A 23,824-nucleotide genomic window follows, 5' to 3' on the forward strand; every position below is an offset into this window, starting at 1 on the left:
CCCTGGTGGCGTTCAGAGGCGAGCTGAAGAACCGTGTCTTGAGTTGCAGGTTGAGTCAGCTGTGCTCCGTAGGATATCGACTGACAGCATGCGAGTACAGTACAGATGGAGGCTGACCGCGTCTGTCTGGAGAGAAAAGTTACCAACACCAGCGTGTTGACTCCTCAAAGAAATCTTTCGGTCCATCATCATGTTGAAGGCACGGTCACGTGAGGAGAAATTCACGTGCTCAGCAAGTCTTGGCAACCTTCGTCAAGCCACTGCCTCATGGCCCTTGCTCGGTTTTATTTCCATTGCCTCCTTCATCGATCGAAGAGTACAGAGTGAAATCGTCATATTCCGTCATCACTTCATCACATCATCGACGATGAGAGCCAGGACACACAATTCAGCGTCAACGCGGGATCATTACGCGTATCACAAATTTTATGCACGCAGGTGTTTTGCGCACAGGTCAAGCCTGAGTCCACCGTTATCTGAATCAAGCCTTGAAAAGTCTAGCGATCGATCTTTCTGAAACGCCAGCAGGCCAAAACCGATATCCACGGGTGGGCCCAGCGAGCTTCCAGGGGCAAGGATCTGCTTTTGACGACATCTGCCATCAAACCATGCCAAACATCCGGAATTTTTGGCGCTTTTTCGAAGAAGACGGTTGAAGGCTTAGTCGCTTGGCTTCGGCTCAACGGTGTAGAAAACTCCGTCATGGCGGGCAACTGATTGAATTTGGCGAGATAACGCTAACATGTGCCTGTCCCTGTCGATTCTGGGGGCCCAAAAAAGTGAGGAGGTCGCTTTATCTGCAACTCATCTCATCTTGAAGTGACTTCGGTGTCCGTTTCAATATCGAAAAAAAGATTGTGCTTCTTACAATACATTCGTTAACCCATTTACTCTGTACTATATATACGTATATACCCTACACAACTCCTCTTTTTCGGCTGCGGCTATTTCGTCATACTTTGACGTTCTTCCAATCATCTTTGGATCTGAATTCTGAACCATCCACACCCACGTTGTGGTATACCACATAGCCGCGACCGACAGCACGTCGATAACTTCACTTTATCTTCCAGTGCGACTGGTTGGCGTGGAAACTCCGAAGCGCTTTTCCCAAGAGGCGAACTTCTCACATCCCAACTCGTGTCGAAACCATCCACCTCATTGGTGTCACCGACAGCGGTCCGCGATCACCCAACATCGCTGCGAAAGCACTTGTACATACACTCGATCACTCTTGTACACAAAGACTTGAGCATCAGAACATGCTCTACCAATAATACTCTCTTGCGAGGACGTATTCATACCAAGGCGTCCTACACAGACGTACTCCAACGATTCTTCCACATCACTGACGGAACGCTCTCTCAAGAAGATATTTCTACTAGCCACGCCTCTGAAGAGTTATTTCTACAAAACCAGGACCTCATAAAGATATCCCGACACCAATACGACCTCAAAGAGGCATCCATATCATAGCACGCCACTACCAAAACACCAAACTTACGAGGCACGTCTCGACAAAGCGGACTCGCTCACTGCACAGTTGTGTGCAAGATCTACCTCTCTCTACGCCCATCATTCTTCTGCTCATCGACCACGCGTTATGTGCTGGCCACTTGACTGAAACGAAGAAGTCCTCAATCCTTCCCCGTCACGCAGATTTCTTCCTTCTGCAGAGCCCTCCCACTCTCCTTCACTCGGTACATCAATCATGTCCACTCCGACACACGAACTCCCAAGATTGGAATTGGAAACTCCGTCACACCGCTCTTCTGACGATGACAACACAACTGTCGTCAACAACAATGACAGGAACGAAGGCTCGGTAGATGGAAGAGCGCTCCGAGAGCGTCTACAAGTCGAAACAAATCACCAAGGACACCCCAGATTCGATGATGCAAAGCCATCACCCTCTCAGACGAGAGAAGAAGCCCATAGGCTGGATGATGAGCTCGCCATGCAAAGAGCTGAGCGCTTGACATCTTCTGAGTCGAGACAATCAGAAGGCCGAAGTTCAATGGCTCTACATCGTTCTCGATCGCGGGCGCCGGAACCTCTTGACGAGTTCGACACCGCTACGAACCCAATTCACGAACGAACCGCGGTCTACAAACCCCCGGAACATCCTAGCACAAAAGTAGCGAGATTCTTCAAAGCCGTCCACCAATCGAGCTTTCTCGTTCGATACTTTACCTACATTGCGCCCGTCGCGTTCTTGCTTTCCATCCCCATTTTCATCGGGGCTTTTCTACCAAGGGGTCAGAATGCCAGCGTTGGCGGCGTCGAGCTGCTTTGGTTCGGTGTCTGGCTCGAAATTATATGGCTGACGCTTTGGGCTGGCCGGGTCGCTGCACGGCTGATCCCCTACCCGCTCGGATTGGTGTCCAGCTTGTTCACCAATAATGCCAAAAAATGGCGAGACTTGGGGAAAGCGTTGGAAATCCCTGCCACCATCTTCTTTTGGTGGCTTGGAATCGAGGTCTCATTCTTGCCTACCATGAGAAATCATATGGTCCGCGGCGCCGACCCTCATCCCGAGTGGCAAAATGTCCTCAACAAGATCATCGTGTCCATCTTTGTCGGAGCAATCCTAAACTTCGTCGAGAAGATTATCATTCAGCTCATCGCCATCTCCTTCCATCTGCGAACTTACGCGGATCGCATCGAGATCAACAAGTTCCAGATCGGCAGTCTGATCAAACTGTACATATTTTCCAAGACAAAGATCGCTATGGAAGACGCTGAATTTGCGGAAAAGCCGTCTGGATCACAATCCGGAACTCGCACTCCCGCAATGTACGCTGCGCAGGCTCAACATGCTGTGACAAAGGCGTTTGCAAAAGTGGGAGATGTTGCTGGTCAAGTGGCGGGCGACTTTACCGGAAAGAAGATTGCCAAAAGCGACCACCCTTCGCAAGTTGTCTTGACTCTGCTCAACACGACTAGTGGCTCTCAGGTGCTGGCTCGTCGTCTCTATCGGACGTTCGTCCGGGAGAGCTGCGACTTTGTGTCGTTTGATGATCTCAAGGCAGCTTTCGAGAGCGAAGAGGAAGCTGACGCAGCATTCGGCATGTTCGACAAAGACATGAACGGCGACATATCCATGGAAGAGCTTGAAGCCGTTTGCGTTGAAATCGGAAGAGAGAGGAAGTCCATTACCAATTCACTAAAGGACTTGGACTCGGTTGTTAGTAGATTGGACGATGTGCTCTTCTTCATCGTGTTGGTCATTACGGTTCTCGTCTTTATTTCCCTCATTTCGACTGCAGCTGCTGGGGTTCTGACGTCGGCTGGATCTCTTGTTCTTGGCCTGTCATGGCTCTTTTCCACCACGGCGCAGGAATTTCTTCAATCCTGCGTCTTTGTCTTTATTAAGCACCCTTTCGACGTTGGAGATAGAGTGGCCATTTACGGCAACACTGGCTCCTCACTCAAAGGCGATGACTACTTCGTCAAAAAGATATCTCTTTTGTATACCGAGTTCAAAAAGATGGAAGGCCATGTGGTGCAGGCACCTAATTCCTATCTCAACAATCTCTTCATCCTAAATCAACGTCGCTCTGGAAGTCTTGCCGAAGCCGTCCCAATTGTCATCAAATTCGGTACGACAATCGAACAAATCGAAGCATTACGGAACTCACTCATGGAGTTTGTAAAGACTGAAAAGCGCGAATACGGGGCTAACATCCTGACGGAGCTACGCGAGGTTGACGAAGTGTACTCTCTCACCCTGAACGTTGTCTTCTTCTACAAATCGAACTGGCAAAATGAGCTCCTTCGTTTACAACGGCGAAACAAATTCATATGTGCTCTGATGGTGTCAATGCAAGAACTCGGCCTCGAAGGACCTCGTCGGAACCAAGCCGGTTGGTCACAAGATGGACCTTTTTACATGCAATCCCCTGCTGGCGGAAGTGCCTACGCCAATGAGCAACATCCCAATCATCACGATGGTGCTGCTGAAGGTCATTCAATGCAAAACATCACTTCGGCTCCGATCCACGAAACACCGACCACTGCACCCACTCTCAATCACCCTTCGATCTTGCGTCGCCGTCCAAGTACCGGCCAGCTTGGACGTCCAAGAGGCGAATCGCTCTCCGCTATGGCGAGAAGAGTGGACTTCTCTTTGGGAATGAAGGATGTATCCTCTGGAGAACAATTATCTGACGTCTACGAGGATAGCGAGCGTCCTCGGTATGAAGAGGTCATTCGTGAGGCAAATCGGATTGAGGAAGAGCGGAGAATGTCATCATCACGAGATCGGTCAACCACAAGGACAAGCTCAAGAGATCAAGGGCCAGCCGCAATGAGTGGCATACTCAGAAGATCAACCACGCAGAGCGTGGGAGGTCGTCGATCTTCGGTCAGTCAAGGACCTCACCGAGTTTCTGTCAGCAGCCAGGAGACTCATCGCAACCGTTTCATGGGCCGCTTAGGTCGCACCGAACGAAGCATCGATTTAGAGTCGAATAGATCTCCGGAACCGTTCCCTGCCATGCGGTAGTGCCGTTGGCATTACCTCGACTACCTGATTCTTCTTACTCATAGCCAAGCGGTGCCTTGAACTGGCACATGGGAGGTGACTCATGATCACTGTGTACACTCGTTGGCTATATATCCGATTATTACGAAGTCATGATTATCAGTTACATATCCTTACGATTAGCGTTAGATCTAGCGGGCTTCCCACCCTGCAATGGTATGTAGTGAACTAAATTATTGCCTTTATGTATGTGCCCGTTCGTTCATCAGGCATGTTATCATTCCACCATTATAGATTTGGTCATTCGACTCCAGCGACCCCTAAATTGCCACCTGTCCGCCAATATTTCTTCCCTTGAGACTACTTAGGGGTGAGTGAGGGCGGTATCACCATATGTTGCTAAGAATGTCGAGGTTCAATTTTGTCTTGGCGCTTGGAAGTTTCGGGACCGGAAAATAAATACTCCGCCTCATGGGATTTTCACCGTTTTATTCCCCAGAAATCTAGATTTTTGACATCCTTTTATTGATTGTAAAAATCTGGGCGAGAAGAAGTCGCGGCTGTAAATCGACTCTCATCTGATCCGAAGGCTTGAGTTGCATCCACCACTACTTTATCGTTGCGGAAGATTGCGAGGTTTTCTCACACCAGATTTTTGCACCATGGCTCCGAGAAATGTTGAGCCGGACAATGTTAGCGACTCATCCTCTTCATCCGATCCTTTGGACACAAGAAATGACGAAGGGTGGGAGGATGTGGAACAGGACGAAGAGCCCATCACCGTTGTGTCTCTCTTTGACGAGAAGACATTTCCAGACGCCTCGAGTATGCTGACCTACTGTCGAGACAATCACAACTTTGATATCTGGAAGATACGACAAACCCTTGGTATGGACCTGCCCCAACAGATTGAGCTAAACATTAAACTGTGTACTAACTGATCCAAAATCCGACAGGCCTTGACTTTCTCGACCTGATCAAACTTGTCAACTATATCCGCTCCGAGGTCAGAGCAGGCAACGCATACCATACCGTATCTTCGAAATCAGTCTTTGACGACGACAAATATCTCAAGCCGGTTTTGGAGGACGACGCGCTTCTGTACAGTTTGGATGATGTGTTCGAGGACACTACTAGCTCCGGGCCCGCCAACGAAGTCGACCAACTCCGCGAGCAGCTGGCCACTCTACAATCTCAATTCGCGGCGTATCGAGAGCAAGTCCAGAGTGCTCTTCTCGACAGACTAGACGTCCAAGACGGCGGCGCGCCAGAATTCAACGCCGCACGTACCGGCCGTCAGGGTGCTACCACCAAAGACAACACCGAAGAGTTCGACAAGGATTACTTCAAATCATACTCGTATAACTCGATCCACGAGTCCATGATCAAGGACCGTATTCGAACCGACGCGTATCGAGACTTCATCTATGACCACAAGGAGTTGTTCCAGGATAAAGTCGTCCTTGACGTTGGCTGTGGCACCGGAATCTTGTCCATGTTTTGTGCCAAAGCCGGAGCGAAGCTGGTCATTGCGGTGGACAACTCGGACATCATCGACAAGGCCCGCGAGCACGTGTACACCAACAATCTGCAGGACACGATCAAATGTCTACGTGGCAAGATTGAGGAGGTCCAACTACCTGTCGAGAAAGTCGACATCATCGTCAGCGAGTGGATGGGGTACTGTCTGCTCTACGAGTCCATGCTGGATTCAGTCCTTTACGCACGAGACAGGTACCTGGCACCGGATGGACTCATGGTGCCGTCTCACGCCAGCTTGCGGATCGCGCCCTTGGCCGACTCAGAGTTGAAGGCGTCGCACATTGATTTCTGGCGCCACGTGTACGGCTTCGACATGACGCCCATGCTGGAACGGGCACACGAGGAGGCCATCGTTCGTGTTACGGACAAGAAAGAGCTGGCCGCCAAAAGCGTCCCGTTTCTCGAGTTGGATCTGCACACCTGCCAGGTTGGAGATTTGACCTTCACGAAACCCTTCGCGGCGACTTGGAAGGATGGGTTCAAGGTGCTCGAGGGATTCGTTGTGTGGTTTGACATCATCTTCGCCACGGGTCGGAAGCAGAATGTCAATGCGGGAATGACGGCCGCGGAAGCAAAAAAAGCCGGCGTCGTCGCCTTTTCGACTGGTCCCGCCACCGAAGCCACGCACTGGCAACAGGGAATCTTTTTGATCAAAAACCCGGGAAAAACGGAGGAGTTTGAAAAGGGTGATTTGGTCAGTGGCGAGATCACCTACCTCAAGAAGCAAGGACAAGAGAGGTCCCTGGACATTGAGATCTCTTGGAACAAAGGATCGGCATCGGCGTCTCAGGGAAAGACCAAGAAACAGATGTGGGTGCTGGATTGATTTCCGTTCCTGACCCGAAGTCATTGCTCTAGATCTATACCAGTCAGTGGTCGATGAAGAGGAAGTGTTAGCAGAGCAAGCATGAAGATGGCGAGCGGTTTCAGACAGACACAGACATAGACCTAGCATTCAGTTATTAGACCAAGAGATGTACTGTAAGCCCTTGGTAGTAGCGACAAGCCGCCAGGAAAAGCTTGTGTGAGCTTCGCTTGACTTCACGAGATGCTCGTATCTTCGATCATTCTCCACGTCCATGTTCACGTTGTGCATATGCAAGTCCTTTTCTACATCGTACATACTACGGAGTTATCCCCAGTTCAGTCCTCGCGCCAGGCAACAACTATTCTTTTCCCCTTCGCGCGACAGTCTTCTCATTCGTGGAGATTATCCAACGCACCTCGGCCCCGTCATTTTGAATACCTCCCTGTAAATCTACAAAACCGGCCCGGTTTACCCCTCCCCTAGTGAAGTACCGAGTACTGGATACCTATACATATCCGGCTTTTTGCACCTAATGTGTATGTATCGACATCACCTTCGTCTACACACCCGTCAACACTTACCTCAAGAACATCTTGTAGTCACCAGCACACGACCCTCCAAAAAAATGGCAGAAACGGCCTCAAACACCACCACCTTTCAAGGCACACCCATACGACTCTACGAAGCCGATCTGAAGGCCGTCCCTTTTGACATGTCGGAACTCCTCGCGTCCTACTCTGGCATCCCACCCGCCGAACAAAAGGACCACATCCTGCGCGTCCGCGACCGAGCCTACGCCACACACCCTTACCCTTGCCTGGGTCGTTGGAGGTTTTTGGAACTCGACCTCTCCTCACACCCTCTGTACAAGACCGACGTTTTAGGTCCCCTCGTGCCGTCCGACAAGAACAAGTCTACCACCGACTCTTGGTTGTTCCTCGACCTCGGTTGCTGTTTGGGTCAAGACGTACGCAAACTCATCCACGATGGTGCGGACCGCGAGCGCGTCCGCGGAGCCGACCTCAAACCCGAATTCATCGAGATGGGGTATGAACTTTTCAACGACCCCGACACGTTGCCGCGACAAAAACACTTCGTCTCCCCGGCCGACGTGTTTGACCAGTCGCCCTCGGCCAACCTCGCGGTCTGTGACGGCAAAGTGGGTATCCTCCACGCCAGTGCCGTTTTCCACCTTTTTGACCTTCCGGGGCAACAGCGCATGGCCAGGCGGTGTCTGAAGCTACTGGATCAGCGGCGGGGTAGGGTCTTGTTGTGTGGAGCGCAGGTCGGAAACGTCGACCCCGGAGAGGCTCCGCGCGTGACCACCAAAGGGACCAGGTACAGACACGACGGCGACAGTTGGAGGCGCATGTGGGAGGAGGTGGTTCGAGAGGATGATGTCTGGGCAGCCAAAATTCGCAACGTCGACGTCGGTTGCGAGATGGAAGAGTGGGTGGGTAGGAATGAGATGGAAACAAAGGGACTCGTGGGTGACGACGGTCAAGCTCCAGGCGAGGGGTTGAAAAAGAGACAGATCGGTAGGGTCGAAGACGGGTTTCGCTGGATGAGGTGGTGGGTTTGGATTGATTTTGTGTAAAGTCACCTCCCACGCTTAACCTTTCGGAGCGTCGACGAAGCTTGTAGGACAAACCTGTGGCGGTAGACCGAGGATGGACCAAGGACACGAGTGGCTCTTTGAGGTGAAAGAGGTGGCAGAGCAATGAAGGAGCAGATTTGAGGAGACATGAACAGACATGAACAGATCGGACATGAGGAACGCGACGGCCTTTCATTCTTTTGCTCAGTTAGAAAGAAAAACTACAAGCACAAGACATCATTGAATTTCTATAATATTGACAATCTTGTTACACGTGTTCTACCCCGAAACCATCCATCTACGGGTGGAGGGGATCTCTATCTGTTCTAACGCTAATCATTCCATCTCTTCTGTTGTCTAGCCTTCGAAGTTGAATTCACAAAGCCGCCGTCGAAAGACACAATCCGTGCTCGACTGCCGGAGATTCCCAGGACAGCTCATTCAAGCCTTCACAAATAACCTGAGTCCTGTTCGATGGAAGCGCAGTCCGAGAATCATGACAGCCGCGACACAACACGTGACGCCACCGTAGACGTACAGGCCGGTCCAGTCGAGCGGGTCGTTCTCACCCAGGATGTTCCCTCCGCCGGGTCCACCGGCGAGAAAGCCCACAGATGCCAGACTGAATCCCATTCCGACCCTCGTTCCGATCTTGGTCTTATCCTTGATCAAGGAAACAAACACCAGCGGGGGCAGGCCGATGAAAACGCCACTGAAGAACCCGAGCAGGACAATCACCACGATCAACGACGCTTCCGTGGTGGCCGCGATCATGCAGAACAGCAAGACCCCGACCATGAGGACGCCGGGGACGAGCAGGTTGAGTGGACCCAGACTGTCCGAGAGGGCGTTGGGGATCGTCCGACCGAAGCACGACCCGGCGTTGAAGATGGGCACGACGTAAAACGCCATGCTGCTGTCCAAGATGTGCCGGTCGAAGCCGGAGAAGGGAGGGTAGAAGATTGTAATGACGAGACCCATGTACCCTATCAGAAGTGCGACGACAAAGTACATGAACGGCGCGTCGACAAAGGCGGACCAGTCGACGATGGCCCGGGCCCTGGGTGGCTTGACTCGCATCTTCAACAGGAACACGGGGAACAGAAGCGTCCCGAGGGCCATGAACCCCAGGACCCTCACGGACCAGCCGAAACCGATCTCGTCGATGAGCCGGTACAGGACGATCGGGTAGATGATGCCGCCAAAGGAAGAGCCGACGACCGCGAGGCCCAGTGCCATGCCGAGTCTGGTGCTGAACCACTGCGGCAGCACCGCCACGCAGGGCACGTAGAGACACCCCGCGCCCAGGCCGATGCAAAACCCTTGCGCGAGAATGACTTGCCAGTACGAGTGGCAGAGACTGAGCATCATGTGGCCAAAGACGATCAAGAAGCTCCCTATCAGAAGAAGTGATCGTAGGTACCCGCGGTCGTATATCGGCCCGGCCACGGCACCGACCAGGGGGAGCAGGAATGACTGGATGGACCCGATCCACGAAATGTCGGATGATGACGCGGTGAAGAGCGCCCCGGTTTCATAGTACGTTTGGTAGACTGCGAATGTGTTGAGGAGACCCCAGGTATTGAAGAAGAGCATGAAGCCTCCCACGACTTGCAGCCACGCCTGCAGTCCTCCGTTGGGCGGTCCAGAGATTGTCTTTGCTCTTTGAATCTCGGCGTCGTTCTTTGCATGGGACACTGGCACTGCGTCTTTCTCGTTTTCGGTTTCGTTCTCTTCCGCCTCGGGACTGGTGGTAGGGTCCTTATCCATGGGAGAGTTTGATGTCGAGGCTGGGTTTGGCTCATCAGCGAGCTTTTGCGTTTCTTGGGTCATTATTGCGTTGATGTTGGCGAAATCAATCACAATTCGAATGGTTAAAGCATGTACACTCACTCGGAAACTCATTTGGACTTTCAGTATATATCATAAACCTGCTCGGTCCAAAGCCCTCGGTGAGCGAGGCTTGAGAGCGAGGACATTTTCGGTCCTTGGAGCACCTCTTCACGGAGTCATCGGGGTTTAGCTATGAGCGTCAGATTATTGACCCACAAACAAAAATGCTATCTGATCTTCATCATAAGGCCTACTTCATCGTTGATGAGAAGGGTCTGAGGCGCCCAAAACGGATGCCGCAGTCAGTCCAGCAATTGTTGTAATGGTGAGGAAAATCATAGGAAACTCCGGTCATTGGAGATAGATATCTTTGGTTCACCCTATTTTGTAGGGTGGACCATATAGCACAGTTTATGTATTTCCATCCAGTCAAGCTCCCTTTTCAAGAGCTTCCTTTCTACACGACGCCACAGGCAAGGCGGACAACACAGCCAATATGCGTCCATCACTAGCGCTACGTGCAGTACGACTGACGCTATTCACCCGGCCAGATTGCGGACTTTGCGACGTTGCCAAGTCCCGTCTGGTCGAATTCCGTCAACGACGGAACGTGGACTATTCCGAGATCAACATCGATACGCCTGAGCAGAAGCAATGGAAGAACGTTTACGACTACGATGTACCAGTTTTGCACATCGACAAGTACAGTTCTGAAGCTCCTACGCTCAAGGCAGCCAAGAAACTTATGCATCGTTTTACGATAGAAGAAGTCACAAAGGCTGTAGACGAGGTGGAACAGTCTTCGATTTAATGCTTGGGCTGTCTGAATTTCTATTTCTCCCCGGTCGCCAAGTTGACTGCGCCATATGCAGCTCCTTTGACAGCCTGCGCAGCGGCATGGCCATATGACCCTTTCGCTTTTGATAAGGAGTCGGCCATCTGCAGAAACGTCAGTAATCGGCGTCGGGTTGATCAGAAAAGGCGAGGAGGGGCTGCAAGAAGACTCGATGTACGAGGGATGGATGAGCCTTGCTGGGTATAGTCGCACTGTGCCAGGTCCTTGATTCGGGGGGTTAGGAGAGACTTACAAATGTTGGAACTGCAGTCATATCGTTCACCACGGAAATCTAGAACGATCGTCAGCACGAAACTCCCATTCGGCTCGGAGGACGAAGTGTCAGACCATCTGGAAACCCATGTCCGCATATCTTCTGGCAAATTCGCCTGACGGACAGTAAATACCCGACTTCTTGCCTGCATCTTGAGCCGCCTTCAGAATCCTGGCAATGGCCTTTTGCAATTCTGGGCTGAAGTCTCCTGTGACCGGATGGCCGATGTTGTTTCCCAGATCCCAAGGACCGATGAAAAGAACGTCGATTCCGTCTACCCTGGCAATCTCCTCGACCTGGAGCCACGTCAGTCAAAATTCCTGCTCTTACGACAGACCTTAGCAGGTCTTATACGCACGCTGTCCAACGCCTCCTTGGTCTCAATTTGTACGATTGTCAGGAGGTTGTCGTTGGCATTCGTCATATAGTCAAAGCCGGACAAGTTTCCTTGGACCTCAAAAGAGCCCATGGAGAATGGGCTACCGAACCCTCTCTTTCCATACGGTGGGAATTTGGCAGTCTGAACCAACTTCTTCGCGTCGTCGACACTGGTCAAGAGGGGGACGATAATTCCGTGTGCGCCGGCATCCAGAGCACGCTTGACCATCCAACCTTCGTTCGCTGGTATACGGACGATGGGGCTGACGTTTACTGAGGCGAGGGCGTGGACAGACTCGTGCATCTCGTTGTCTACAACGTTCAAAGTTTCATCTTTAGTGACTGTAGCTACAGGCATGGCGTGGAACTGGAAAGGAAGAGTAGAAGTTTTACCTGCAATGTTTCCATGCTCGCAGTCAATGCAGACCCAGTCGAAGCCCGCTCTGGCAATGGTCCTGGAGAGGTATGACCCGGGCAGCATTTGCCAGGCACCAAAAGATAGGCCAGACCCCGTATTGAGCGCTTTGCGCAGGGTGTTGGCGTTGTTCATTATCTTCGCCATCTCGGGTGTCTTTTCAAGGAAGGTGGAAGGTCTGAATACCAGTGGTTGCTCCGTTGTTCTCTGAGCGGTCGAACGCTTTCGCAGGCTGGAAAGAGAACCAAAAGGTACAAGAGGAATAGAAACAGACTCTGAACCACAATATCCGGGACCACAAGGCCAAGCACCCAAAGGCGCAGGAAGATTCATCAACCATCACCAAGTTTCATTGTTTGTCGCCGACGATTGCCGAGTTCGGAGTTGTAAGGAGCGCAGTTCGCGGGGTATTTTGCCGGTGGCTGCTACTCCGTATTTCGACAGGCATCTCAGGCCGAACACGTTGTTGGAGGGCTGTTCGCTCGGTGCATGTTCCCCCGAGAGGAAAATGTATGGCCGGAATTGTATACAGTATCGACCTTTGTGAATGTCTGGATGGAGGCAAAGGAGGGTACGAGTACAGTGCAGGCTTATAGTCAAGGGAGGAAAAGATATGCCTAGTTGTTCTTAGAATACTCGGTACAACGCAGAATTCAACAGGTATTCCATCCTAAATGCCCAATATTTACAGCTTACTACTTCCCCTTGGTCGCTCCATAGCCTTGGTGGCATTTTTGTAATTCTTAACCAGTTGTCTGACTGCCAGATCAAGCATGACGTCCTCACTGCCACCTGGAATACGAGCACCCGGGACTTCTCGGTAGATTCGCTCTGCGATCTCACCTTGTCCCGTCCGCGTGTACCCATTCCCACCAAACAGGAGTACCGCAGTCTGAGCGCACTCGTTGAGCACCATACCAGCCTTGGCCTTGGCCAGCGCAGTCAAACCCCCTAGCTTGGCATCGGCCTCCTCCTTGGATAGCTGGGTCATCTGATACACGAACTGTTCTACCCACGCCTGGAGGGTTTCGAGTTCGGCGCCGGCTTTGGCCAGTCGATGTCGGACGACCGGTTGCTCGATGAGTGTCTTGCCGAAAGCCTCGCGCTTCATCACGTACGCGAAGGCCGCAGAGAGCGCGACGCGGGCGGTTCTGGTCACTCCCACCGCGATACTCAGGCGTTCGTGGTTGAAATTGGTCATGATGTACCGCATACCCATGCCTTCCTCACCCACGAGGTTTTCAACCGGGACCTTGACGTCGTCGAGCTCGATATACGTCGTTCCGGCGCTGATTTGGCCCGCAACCTTGAGCCGTCGCATGGTCACGCCAGGGTACCCTTTCAACGGACACACAATCACGCTGAGACCCCCGGCGCCAGGTCCACCGGTTCGGACAGCCATCGTGGCATAGTCAGACCAAAACCCGTTTGTGATCCACTTCTTTTCCCCGTTGATGATGTAGTGCTTGCCGTCAGGCGACTTCACGGCCGTGGTTGCGATGTTGGCAACGTCGGAACCGGCCCCGGGTTCTGTAATCGCGATGCAGGTTCGCTTTTTGCCAGGAAGCAATTCAGGGAGGAATTTCTCGTGCAGAGCCTTGCTGCCAAATTTGATCAAAGGAGGAATGCCTGACTGTACGTTAGCACAGGGACAGCCTCGACTCTTGAGGAGGGCTTACCAAAGGTATGTCCTGCAGTCATCGAACCGCCAGGGCCAGCGAGCCCTGTCCTTGACATCTCATCCCAGTATATCCCAGTGTGTATATAATCCCACTCTTCAATGGGTGTTCCCAGGATATCATTAATCCCCAATCTCTTCAGCCAGTCGATCGGTAAGGGTGACGACATGTTGGGTATCAGCATGTTATGTTTGGCAAATGTCTGGAACAAGTGATCTGGCACGGTCTCCTCCCGCTCCCAGTCCATGGCATGTGGGAGTAGGTGCTCTTCTACGAACGCGCGACATGCTTTCTGCCATCTCCTGTGCGTCTCTTTGTAGTATGGGGATGGGAAGCCTGCGAGCCAGGGAGGCTCAGAGAAGGGAACCTGGTTGTCCGTCGACGACATTGTGAGTGCGGGAGAGATCACACAAACAGCAAAATAGAAATGTCAATAGTTTCACATTGGCCACCGATCTAGTATATATACTTAGAAGTCATTGTTCAGTTTCCGGTCAGCTTCGAGATCATTGGAATGTCCGAACTGCGAGGTTGAGATGTCTTGGTTGCCGACAGATGCCTCGGTCCCCAGGTTTTGAGCATCTCCGAGGTGAGCACGTGACTTGGTTATGTCAGCCTGACTCGACACCCTCAGAATCAGAACTTCGCACTCATCCATTCACGTACTCGTAGTCGTCTCGATTTCAGCACCACCACAAAATATCACGTTGATCAGCGGTCGTGTTCAGGAACCAACATCTGGTTCATACCTATAAGAGCCACATATATCTTTGACATCTGTGAATTTTTTGCCGCTCTTGAAACTCAATCCAATGCGATCAACGTCACCACTTTTCATCATTCCGTCTTCTCCAGTTCTCTGCTACACAATCTCCTGCAAACACCCGTTCTCTAGCTTGGCCAGCAGACTGACAGCCTTGCAAGAATGTGAGTGACTGGACGGGGCGGGTGCCCGTTTAGTTCCCAATGAGTCGTCAATTCCTGGACAGCCACATGTTCAACGTCACAAGAGAATCTAGATATGCCCGAGTTCGCCCACATCAGCCTTCCGGGTCAGAGACAGAGAATGTAGTGAGGTAGCTCTACGGTGTGAACTCAGATACCACAATTTTGTCGTGTTTGCTTTTGTGGGAGACAGCGGTTGACAAGCAGGGATGACCCAGTCCATGACTCCAGAACACATGGTGAGGTCATCGCTTCACTACCAATTTAAGTGTTCAAGATCTTGTCTATTCCGGTTCCATCTACCTTGCTTTCCTCAGAAGTATTGTCATTGGTCAACTAACAGTCCCTGGTGGCGATAGATGGGTTTGGACTGGGAACCAGAAACCGCCCTCCCGCAAGAACACGAGGACAAAACTTCTGCATTCGGGCCCCTTGCACAACGATCACTAGAGCTAGCCCAGGATCCGTCGATCGTCGCACATTACGAGCACCGTACCTAGCGTACATGGCGAGCATCATGCCGTCACAAGAAATGTTACTCAATCTTGAGATATAAGGCACGTTGTGCCAGCTTGACTTTGACCTCGTCCACGTCGTAGCAATTTGTTGGAGGCATTCCACCTGCCACCATGAATGTCGACCGACCTGCTCGTAAAGTTCGCCTACCATGGAAGAATCGCGAGGCTATCCTTCCCGCCGACGACGAGACCATGGTCTCTCGCCGAGTCCCGTTGATCGGTCATCTACCGTTGAGCCTCAAAAACCATTTCGTGGCCATGATGGGAGAATTTGCAGGGACGTTTCTGTTCTTACTATTTGCTCTGGGTGGCACGAACGTCGTCAATGCAGCGCCTGAGCAAGGACAACCAGTCGATCTTGCAGCGAACCCGGCCAAGTTACTTTTCATATCGCTATGCTTTGGTATGTCGCTCGCAGTCAATGCCTGGGTGTTTTTCAGAATCAGTGGCGGTCTATTCAATCCAGCTGTAAGTTTCGGGCGACCGACCGTCGCAGACATTCAACATCAAAGTCAAGCTGATACTGAACCAGGTCACGTTGGGAATGATGATTGTCGGTGCAGTTCCTTATGTGAGAGGTTGTCTTATTATCGTAGCACAAATCCTCGGGGGTATCGCTTCGGCAGCGGTAGTTTCGTGTCTTTTACCAGGACCTCTCAACGTGCGTACATCTTTGGGCGGCGGTACGTCTGTGGTACAAGGACTATTCATCGAGGTATATAAACTCCGCCTTCACACCCAGAGCTCAGCTCTCGTCTTCTCCCTCTGGAATGATATAAGTCAATATTAACTCAAAAACAGATGTTTCTTACAGCTCAACTCGTATTCACCGTAAGTTTTTCCTTGATTCGATCATACGCAAACCCGTTCCTTCGTTGGCCATTGTCATGGGACTGAGCCCCACCCACAGATCTTTATGCTGGCAGCTGAGAAACACCGCGCCACGTTCGTCGCCCCCGTCGGGATCGGTCTATCTCTCTTCATCGCCGAGCTGATGGGCGTCTACTACACGGGCGGCAGTCTGAACCCGGCGCGGTCCTTCGGCCCCTGCGTCGTCCTGCACTCGTTCTACTCGTACCACTGGATCTACTGGGTCGGGCCCACCCTGGGGTCCCTGCTCGCGAGCGGGTTCTACATGTTCATCAAGGCGTTGGAGTACGAGACCGTCAACCCGGAGCAAGACGCGACAGGGCAGCCGTCGAGGGCGTTCGACCCTACCACGGGCGTCGAGAAGAGGATCGACCCGGAAATGGGTCTTCCTCAGGACCCCCGAGGAACGTTGTACCATTCGCAGCATGGACAGATGAGCGCGGCGAGCGCCGGTGCCGCGATGATGAATAATGATCATGACGACAGAGTGCCAGCAGCAGCATCAGCAGGAGGAGGAGGAGGAGGAGGTAGAAGAGATCTGTCTGCTGTCCAAGAAGAAGAGGAGAGGGGAATGCCTTTGCCTTGAACATCAGCGCTAGGAGTTTGAGGCGGTGCGCGGCATGCTTTTACGACATGTTTTCTCTCCGAGAAGAGGTATTATGACAGGAGTAGAAGGCAATTATAGCTTATAGCACATTCTCGGTTATCGTAATTCTGATCATTTCAATTACATTCTAATCTCGATGGTGACGTGTCCGGACCGCTGGCCACATTAGTTTTCTAGTTGCAAACAATCGTGCTCATACAACGAAACACGCCATAAAACTCCGTGCTAGATTTTCATCTCGAGACCGCTGGACAATCAATATCCCTTCATACTGTGACGAGTATCAAGTAGTATCAGTGGTACCCGATGATGATCAAATACCAAGGTACCTGAGTTGGGAGGTAGTACGTGATATGACATACATACCACGTGCCTCGACATCCCTTCAGATTCTCACACATTTCCACTCTCTTGGGGGCTTGTTCAAGAATAATTATCGTAGGCAGGCCAGCCGGCATCTCCCCCACCGGTCTTGCTCACATTATTCATCCTTCTCGACTCGCTCCTCATGGAGAAGCCAAAGACGATGGCCCTCACAATCTCCATGGGGTTCAAGACGGTGATCAACGCAACCACACCCAAGGGACCGCCGTAGTACCCTTCATCGTGTTGGTTTGTCGTTTGGGGTTGGGTTTGTTGATGTGGTCTGTAGCCCGTCTCGTTGTCCGAGTCAGGAGGAGACGCGTCCCGAGCACCCATGTATGCCAGGGGAAGCGGTCTGGGTTTCGACAGGTCGTAAGCTCCAACATCGTAGGCCCAGTGGAAGAAGATGCTAAAGGGGACCATCTCGATGCAAATGATCATCGTCTGGATGCCAAAGTTGACGTCGGCCCACGTGAGCTTGGAGGTTTCTTTGAGGGCGTTCGTGGAGCGGAGAATTGAGAAAAGAATCTAAAGCCAATCCCAAAAGATCTGTCAGTTACGGGATCATATGCAGGGTAGTGACGGTGGCAGTTTTGATCATTGGGAATGGTGACAAAAAGACTTACGCTCTGAAGAAAAGTGAGACCGATGATGAGTTTGAACGCGAGAAATTTAGCAAGTGGCTTGTGGTGTTTCAGGTCTTTTTTCAGGGGGACATAAAAGGTCACGACGGCGGTGACGGCCATTGCGATTGAGATGTTGCCAACAATTTCCAGCTGCGCAATGAGCGTTAGTTCGGTACCAAGATCAATCCCCAAGCAGGATTGAAAAACGTACCCAAAGATGAGCAAAGTGTATACTGCTGCTGGTGAGACAGTAGACGTTTGCACCCTGTGTGATGTCCGTGACGATGGAGACGAGCAAGGCGATGATCGGGTACTGGAAGACCGCGAACCACTTCTTCCTATACCACTCTAGACCGTCGATTTCTTTGCCGCTGCCGCGTCCAAGGCGCTTCTCAGGCACCTTAAGCGCGGCAAAGAACACGTCTCGAGATGCCGCACTGGGCGACACGTACTCGCAAAGCAACAAAAAGAAACTGCCCAGCGCGATACCCTGGTAGAATTCGAGCCAGGGGTCGAGGTATATGTAGCTACTCGGTGCGGCGATCGATATCCACGAGCCGAGGGAGTATACTGGGATGAGGGTGCAGATCTTGAGAATTCTTTTTTTCGGTGTGCCATGGTCAGCTTTTTGAAGACAGTCGAGATGAAAGAGGTGGCAGGCAATAGATTGCTTACTTGGTCTGTTCGTTCGGTCTGCTAAAGTGCGTGGCATGTCTGATCATGAGGATCAAGATGGTGAGGGTTGAGAAGGCTGCGCATCCGCCGGAAATAGCCATGTTGAGCTGATGGAACGACAGGCTCCCTACTATCGGTTCGGGTGCATCTGGACATTGTCAATGCACGTTTTTCCAAATCGAGATCGTGTAAGCATACCTGCAACGAATGACTTTGGCGTACTACATGTATGGTTCTTGTTGTCGTCGCCGAAGAGACCCATTTTGAAAAAGGATGAGTGTTTAGTTGGTGTTTAGCAATATTGTTGAAGTGCAAAGGAAAGTTGGTTTGAAAAATGCCAAAGATATTGTGAGGGGCTCAAGGGAGAAGACAAGGAGCTATATATCAACACTTGACCTACCTAGACATCCACCTACTCGTCATTCCATGCTTCAAGCATTTTCGGGTTTGGAGACGATGTTGATCAGGCCTTCCACCGAAATAGGTGAAGTGCGCGAGGGGCAGGGCTGAGATCTATATTGTACGGAGCATCTAAACCCCTTGAACTCCAATGACTGTGGAAATGGCGTGCTGACCGGGATCACCCAGCAATCATACCAGGGCAGGAAAAGCCCCAAGAACCCACATGGAGAGGCCTTGTGGTGCTATTAGACGCCAGACATGGTACGACAAGACGATCCGGAAATGCGCGAGATGAAGGTCGAGGCGCGTGGTGGTGTCCTTTTGATAGAACTAATGAGAAAGAAGAACCAAATATCCCGGTTACATAAGAAACCCACGCGTCTCAGCCTCACGTGCACCGCCCGAATTAGCGTCGAATGGACTTCTGAAAAGGGAAAGGTTCGCGAGGTTGCTACGTCATTAGGCGATCGGTTTAAACGTCCACTACTCGTTACTCGTTGGAAAGAACTTCACGCCCCCAACGTCGACGGAGCTACGCGAAAGGCTTGATGAAGCTTGGTACGACGGGTGTTCATGGGAGGCCTGAATGTCGGGAATCGCACCTGTTTCGAGCAAGATCTGTTCCGTGAAGCAGGCACAGCTTCAGGTTGTTTCTCTCACTACGGACGATTGGTGAAGGAGTCTTCTCAGCTCTGAATGAGAGAAGGCTGTAGGAAGATGAAGAACACAATAAAAGCCTCGACCATTTCCCGTGGTTCGGGCTGAGAAGATTCTTGAAACCGAGACGAGACACACGGTCACTTGAATCTCGACGACAATGCCCAACGTTGGAAGACCAAGTCGCGATTGCCATCTATGCCGGCAAAGACGTGTGAAAGTAAGTAATCCATTCGAGGTGTGGCTGATAGTACCTGCATTGACCCCCGCCTAGTGTGACTTGAAACAGCCAGAATGCGATAGGTGTACCAGAATAGGCCGCAAGTGTCCAGGTTATCGCGACGAATCCGACCTCCTGTTCCATGTCGAAGATCAAGCTTCGTTCGTCGAGAGTTCGAGCCGAGATCGTCGTCGAAGACGGGGTGCAAAGACGCCAACTATAGAGGACCATGGTGCTGCGTCACACACACTCGGCTCGACGCACCATGACGTGACATTGGTGCTCCCATCTAACGAGATAGGTACGTTCCCCTCGAGCCATCGGCGCCTTAGGCTCATCTCTGCAGATGCCCGGATCGCACCCATGCTCAATGAACCTGCTCGGCCTCTAACCGAAGAATGGAATCAGCAGGTGTTTTCCCAGTTTTCCAACATTATACTGCCCGCAATGCAACGCACGACGAATTTCGGCTTTTTGACCTTCTTGCCAGCCATGGTTGTCGCATCGGGTCCGGATTCCCCCGTGGGGCTTGTGTTTCAAGCCATGTCCTTTGCTTTTCGCTGCACCGGGGCAGACGACCCTGAGGCCTTATCAAGACGAGCAACGATATACGGCCGTGCTTTGAATTCAACCAATGCCGCTCTCCGAGACCTGTCTCAGCAAACCAGGGACGAGACGGTTACTGCCGTCTGGCTCCTCAGCCTATACGAGGTTAGCAAGAGCTCTCCCGTGCCTTCACGTTTCTCAGCTCTCCATGACTATTTGGTGTCGTGTTCCTGACCTTCTCTTCTAGCTTATTGTGGGGTCATCTCCACCAAAATTGAATGTCGGCCCAGCAACTTGGAGTGTGCACACCAAGGGAATGGCGACGTTGCTACATTTGCGCGGCACGACAGGTTTCGATTCAACTATTCCACGCCACCTGTTTTGGTTATTGTTTAATTCGGTTGTAAGTGTCGAGGATCAGCGCTCCGAGAGTCTTTGGCTGATTACGTATAAGCAAATCCGATGCCTTGTCGCCGGTTGTTCATGTCCTCCCGAGTCATTTAACTGGCTCCAGGAGATAGAGAAACATATCGAGGACGCAGCCATCCCTGTACTTCAAATGTCACTTTACGGATGCTATGCCGCCGCATTGTGCGAGAAAGTGCGAAAGTTTGTTGACAATAGAACTTCCACTTCGTTGACAACAGCGTTTGAGATTTTGGAAGAAATGCAAGGTCTTCAGACGGAGTCATACGAGCTGAACATCCCGCGCCCAGATATGTATGGGCAACCAGCAACCATTCCAACGACTATTTTCCCAGTGGGCCCACGAACAACTTTTGCTCGGACTCTTTATTCGTCCTACAAGCTGAAGTTTCTACTCTGCGTCTGGGAGCTCTTCGCGAAAATCCAAGCTCTTTCCTCGGGGACCGGAGTGGAAAACCTGTACCTGCAATACCAGGAGAATGTCACCCAAATACAGACTGTTGCTGATGAAATCCTCGCGACTGCGCCCACTATCCGCGACAAGGATAGTCGTGAGGGACCGACGATGACGAACATTGCGAACTTCTGGGCGGATGGGATCCGCTTGCTCTACCCTCTGCGGCTGCTGGCATTCTGGCCGGTGCCAAGGACAGATCAAAGACGGTCTGCAGTATCGATGCTCCGTTCTCTTCGAGATGCAATGGGATTACAGCAAGCCACCCAGGTTGTTGTCATTGAGCCTGAACAAGAACATGGAGCGGCCCGCGTAGTGTCGGTAATGGTCTAGACTTAGACAGCATCGACGTTGTGCACGCATCCGACAAGACCTCAGGAGCAGAACGTTTTGTTACAAGAAACAGGATATATACTATTAAAACCCCAAACTGTGGTCTGCTTCTGGTTTTTGACCATGTCTGCCCGCCCGCTCCCCGGAGCCGCCAGATCTGTCTATGCGCTTCGAGCCTTAGCCAGTATTGAACAAAGGCGTCTGTACCATGCCCGTCTCGGCGTAATAAATCTCCCAATGCCTCACCAGACGATCCATGATCTCTGCTTGCGCCTCGGACAGATCGTGCATTTCGGCTGGATCCTTCACCACGTTGTAAAGCTGCCAGTCTCCCTTGCCGCGAGGCTTGTCGATCCAGATGGCTTTCCACTCACCCTCTCTGATGGCACGCTGTCCAAAGAGTTCCCAGCCGTGGACGTGGACGTCTTCACCGTGAACAGAAGAGCCACGATAGTCGGAGGACGATAGATGACTGACCCAGGACTTGCCACGAGGGACGACGACATCCCTCCCACGAAATGTCGTGCCTGGATGAGACAATCCCGCAAGATCGAGAATCGTGGGTAGAATGTCCATCACCGTGGTGAACGTATGAGTGATGGCGCTCGCGTTATTCTTGAACGGCGGGTAACGGATCAAGCACGGACACCTGATGCCACCTTCCGTGATCCAGCATTTGAATGCCCTTGACGGTGCCGTCGCCGCACACGCCCAGCGGGGCCCGTACCAGGCGAACGACGTCGGGTCACCGATGTTCTCCAGGCTGTTGTTGTAGTACTTCTCGATGATGTCGGCCCTCGTTTTGGCCGATCCCATCATGGGCAGAGCTTCGAGAGCGGCTCCTTCAGCCCCGTTGTCGCTCATGAAGAGAATAAATGTATTGTCCAGCTCACCTGTCTTTGTCAAGTATTCCACCACGCGACCGATGTTCTGATCGATCAAATCGACCATGGCAGCGAAAACCTCCATCTTACGAGCCGATGTTGCTCGGTCTTCGTCCGACATGTCGCTCCATTCCTTACCGAGGTGTCCTTGAGGAGGTGCATGCCCGGTTCCTTCTTCGATCAATCCGAGCTCGACCAGACGTCGAAGTCTCTTTTGCGTCAAAGCGTCAGGCCCGTCGTCGTATTTCCCGTGATATTTGGCGACCACTTCTCGTGGTGCCTGTAACGGCCAATGAGGCGCGGTAAACGGCAGATACGCGAAGAAGGGAGCGTCTCTTTCGTTGGGTGTTCGTCCATCCAGGTACTCCAGCAGCTTGTCGGTGAATGACGTCGTCGAATAGAAATCCTTGGGCAATTCTGTCTTCATATCGATAAACTTTTCGCCTTCCATCCAGCGCCCTTCGGTCTTGAGAACAGGAATCACGAATTCGTCGTCGTCGAGTTGGGGCTCGTACGCATAGTGGTTTCCCGCGCCCGGCAAGAAGGTAAAGTTCTTTTGAAACCCTCTCGAGGCGGGGGCCAGTTCTTGAGTGAGTCCTAGATGCCATTTCCCGGACATGATGGTGTGGTATCCTCCATCCTCCAATATCTCCGACAGTGCGGCAACGCGCCAGTTGAGATATCCCTCGTAGCCTGGGATCCCCTTGAAGTGAACCGCGTGCGGACGCATGTATTCCGCCATCTGACCGAGACCAGCTATGTGATTGTCGGTGCCAGAGAACAGCATCGACCTCGTGGGTGAGCATGCCGAGGCCGTATGGAAATTCGTCATACGGATGCCTTCTTCGGCCATCTTGGAGAGCACCGGTGTCGAAATTTCGCCTCCATAGGGACTGATGTCGCTGAAGCCGAGATCATCTGCGACGATGATTAAGAAGTTTGGGCGTTTTGACATGACTGGGGACGTTATTATCGAGTGACTTTTAGAAAATGCAAGCGACTGACTTTTTGTAGAAGAAATACTTACCTGAATTTCAAAACACCGCGACGTTGGTTCCCTTCTGACAAGGATTCTTTCTTAGTTGAGAGTCTAAATCGAACCAATGCCTCGTATGAAGGTAAGCAAACGTGTGAGGCTCCGAGGGCCGGTTCCCACTTGGCCGGCCTCCGACAGCCTGCCCGTACCTCCGATAGCCGTTCAAGGCCACATCTATCTCGATTCAGGATTTTCGCCGCCTAACAACACCAGCAGAGAAGCTCCCCCTTCCCCTTATTTGCAAGCGGAGGCACGAACTGTCCAGATCCCGGCCATTCACACCTCAATAATGGCCCTAAACCCAGCTATTGAATGACCTACAAAAGCCCGGCAGTTCCTGTCCACATATATAATAGGTCTAGATAACGTCCGTTCCTCTGAGCAAATCTCTCCAAGGTTCGATTTTGGATTCCCA

At 51.9% G+C, this 23,824-nt stretch overlaps 10 protein-coding genes across 10 annotated transcripts; 5 read left to right on the forward strand and 5 right to left on the reverse strand.

The window, feature by feature from the left end:
* Positions 1 to 828: 828 nt before the first annotated feature.
* Positions 829 to 4,709, forward strand: PV06_09988 (uncharacterized protein). The gene has a single exon (XM_016411474.1). The coding sequence runs from the start codon at positions 1,712 to 1,714 to the stop codon at positions 4,505 to 4,507; it is 2,796 nt and encodes a 931-aa protein (XP_016258228.1). The 5' UTR covers positions 829 to 1,711; the 3' UTR covers positions 4,508 to 4,709.
* A 310-nt stretch (positions 4,710 to 5,019) lies between these two features.
* Positions 5,020 to 7,024, forward strand: PV06_09989 (uncharacterized protein). The gene is made up of 2 exons (XM_016411475.1): positions 5,020 to 5,374; positions 5,443 to 7,024. The coding sequence occupies exons 1-2, from the start codon at positions 5,149 to 5,151 to the stop codon at positions 6,852 to 6,854; spliced, it is 1,638 nt and encodes a 545-aa protein (XP_016258229.1). The 5' UTR covers positions 5,020 to 5,148; the 3' UTR covers positions 6,855 to 7,024.
* Positions 7,025 to 7,461: 437 nt separating this feature from the next.
* On the forward strand, positions 7,462 to 8,625 carry PV06_09990 (uncharacterized protein; the record flags this gene model as incomplete). The annotated part of the gene is made up of 1 exon (XM_016411476.1): positions 7,462 to 8,625. One exon carries the CDS (start codon positions 7,462 to 7,464, stop codon positions 8,431 to 8,433), a length of 972 nt encoding a protein of 323 aa, XP_016258230.1. The 3' UTR covers positions 8,434 to 8,625.
* Positions 8,626 to 8,730: 105 nt separating this feature from the next.
* On the reverse strand, positions 8,731 to 10,266 carry PV06_09991 (uncharacterized protein; the record flags this gene model as incomplete). The annotated part of the gene is made up of 1 exon (XM_016411477.1): positions 8,731 to 10,266. One exon carries the CDS (start codon positions 10,264 to 10,266, stop codon positions 8,875 to 8,877), a length of 1,392 nt encoding a protein of 463 aa, XP_016258231.1. The 3' UTR covers positions 8,731 to 8,874.
* A 496-nt stretch (positions 10,267 to 10,762) lies between these two features.
* On the forward strand, positions 10,763 to 11,077 carry PV06_09992 (uncharacterized protein; the record flags this gene model as incomplete). The annotated part of the gene is made up of 1 exon (XM_016411478.1): positions 10,763 to 11,077. One exon carries the CDS (start codon positions 10,763 to 10,765, stop codon positions 11,075 to 11,077), a length of 315 nt encoding a protein of 104 aa, XP_016258232.1.
* PV06_09993 (uncharacterized protein) lies at positions 11,056 to 12,480 on the reverse strand. Its single transcript, XM_016411479.1, has 5 exons — positions 12,147 to 12,480; positions 11,734 to 12,065; positions 11,450 to 11,671; positions 11,355 to 11,393; positions 11,056 to 11,205 (listed from the first exon to the last, which is right to left on the reverse strand). Exons 1-5 carry the CDS (start codon positions 12,313 to 12,315, stop codon positions 11,098 to 11,100), a joined length of 870 nt encoding a protein of 289 aa, XP_016258233.1. The 5' UTR covers positions 12,316 to 12,480; the 3' UTR covers positions 11,056 to 11,097.
* Positions 12,481 to 12,803: 323 nt separating this feature from the next.
* On the reverse strand, positions 12,804 to 14,359 carry PV06_09994 (uncharacterized protein). The gene is made up of 2 exons (XM_016411480.1): positions 13,848 to 14,359; positions 12,804 to 13,797 (listed from the first exon to the last, which is right to left on the reverse strand). Exons 1-2 carry the CDS (start codon positions 14,233 to 14,235, stop codon positions 12,854 to 12,856), a joined length of 1,332 nt encoding a protein of 443 aa, XP_016258234.1. The 5' UTR covers positions 14,236 to 14,359; the 3' UTR covers positions 12,804 to 12,853.
* A 2,520-nt stretch (positions 14,360 to 16,879) lies between these two features.
* On the reverse strand, positions 16,880 to 19,166 carry PV06_09995 (uncharacterized protein). The gene is made up of 5 exons (XM_016411481.1): positions 18,650 to 19,166; positions 18,452 to 18,599; positions 17,988 to 18,375; positions 17,777 to 17,926; positions 16,880 to 17,678 (listed from the first exon to the last, which is right to left on the reverse strand). The coding sequence occupies exons 1-5, from the start codon at positions 18,711 to 18,713 to the stop codon at positions 17,211 to 17,213; spliced, it is 1,218 nt and encodes a 405-aa protein (XP_016258235.1). The 5' UTR covers positions 18,714 to 19,166; the 3' UTR covers positions 16,880 to 17,210.
* A 194-nt stretch (positions 19,167 to 19,360) lies between these two features.
* PV06_09996 (uncharacterized protein) lies at positions 19,361 to 22,473 on the forward strand. Its single transcript, XM_016411482.1, has 5 exons — positions 19,361 to 19,730; positions 19,785 to 20,031; positions 20,077 to 20,441; positions 20,524 to 20,679; positions 20,731 to 22,473. The coding sequence occupies exons 1-5, from the start codon at positions 19,671 to 19,673 to the stop codon at positions 21,487 to 21,489; spliced, it is 1,587 nt and encodes a 528-aa protein (XP_016258236.1). The 5' UTR covers positions 19,361 to 19,670; the 3' UTR covers positions 21,490 to 22,473.
* On the reverse strand, positions 21,667 to 23,328 carry PV06_09997 (uncharacterized protein; the record flags this gene model as incomplete). Its single annotated transcript, XM_016411483.1, has 1 exon — positions 21,667 to 23,328. One exon carries the CDS (start codon positions 23,326 to 23,328, stop codon positions 21,667 to 21,669), a length of 1,662 nt encoding a protein of 553 aa, XP_016258237.1.
* Between the last annotated feature and the right edge of the window lie 496 nt (positions 23,329 to 23,824).

This window comes from Exophiala oligosperma (assembly GCF_000835515.1).
Source record: "Exophiala oligosperma strain CBS 72588 unplaced genomic scaffold supercont1.11, whole genome shotgun sequence".
NCBI classification, from domain to species: Eukaryota; Fungi; Ascomycota; class Eurotiomycetes; order Chaetothyriales; family Herpotrichiellaceae; genus Exophiala; species Exophiala oligosperma.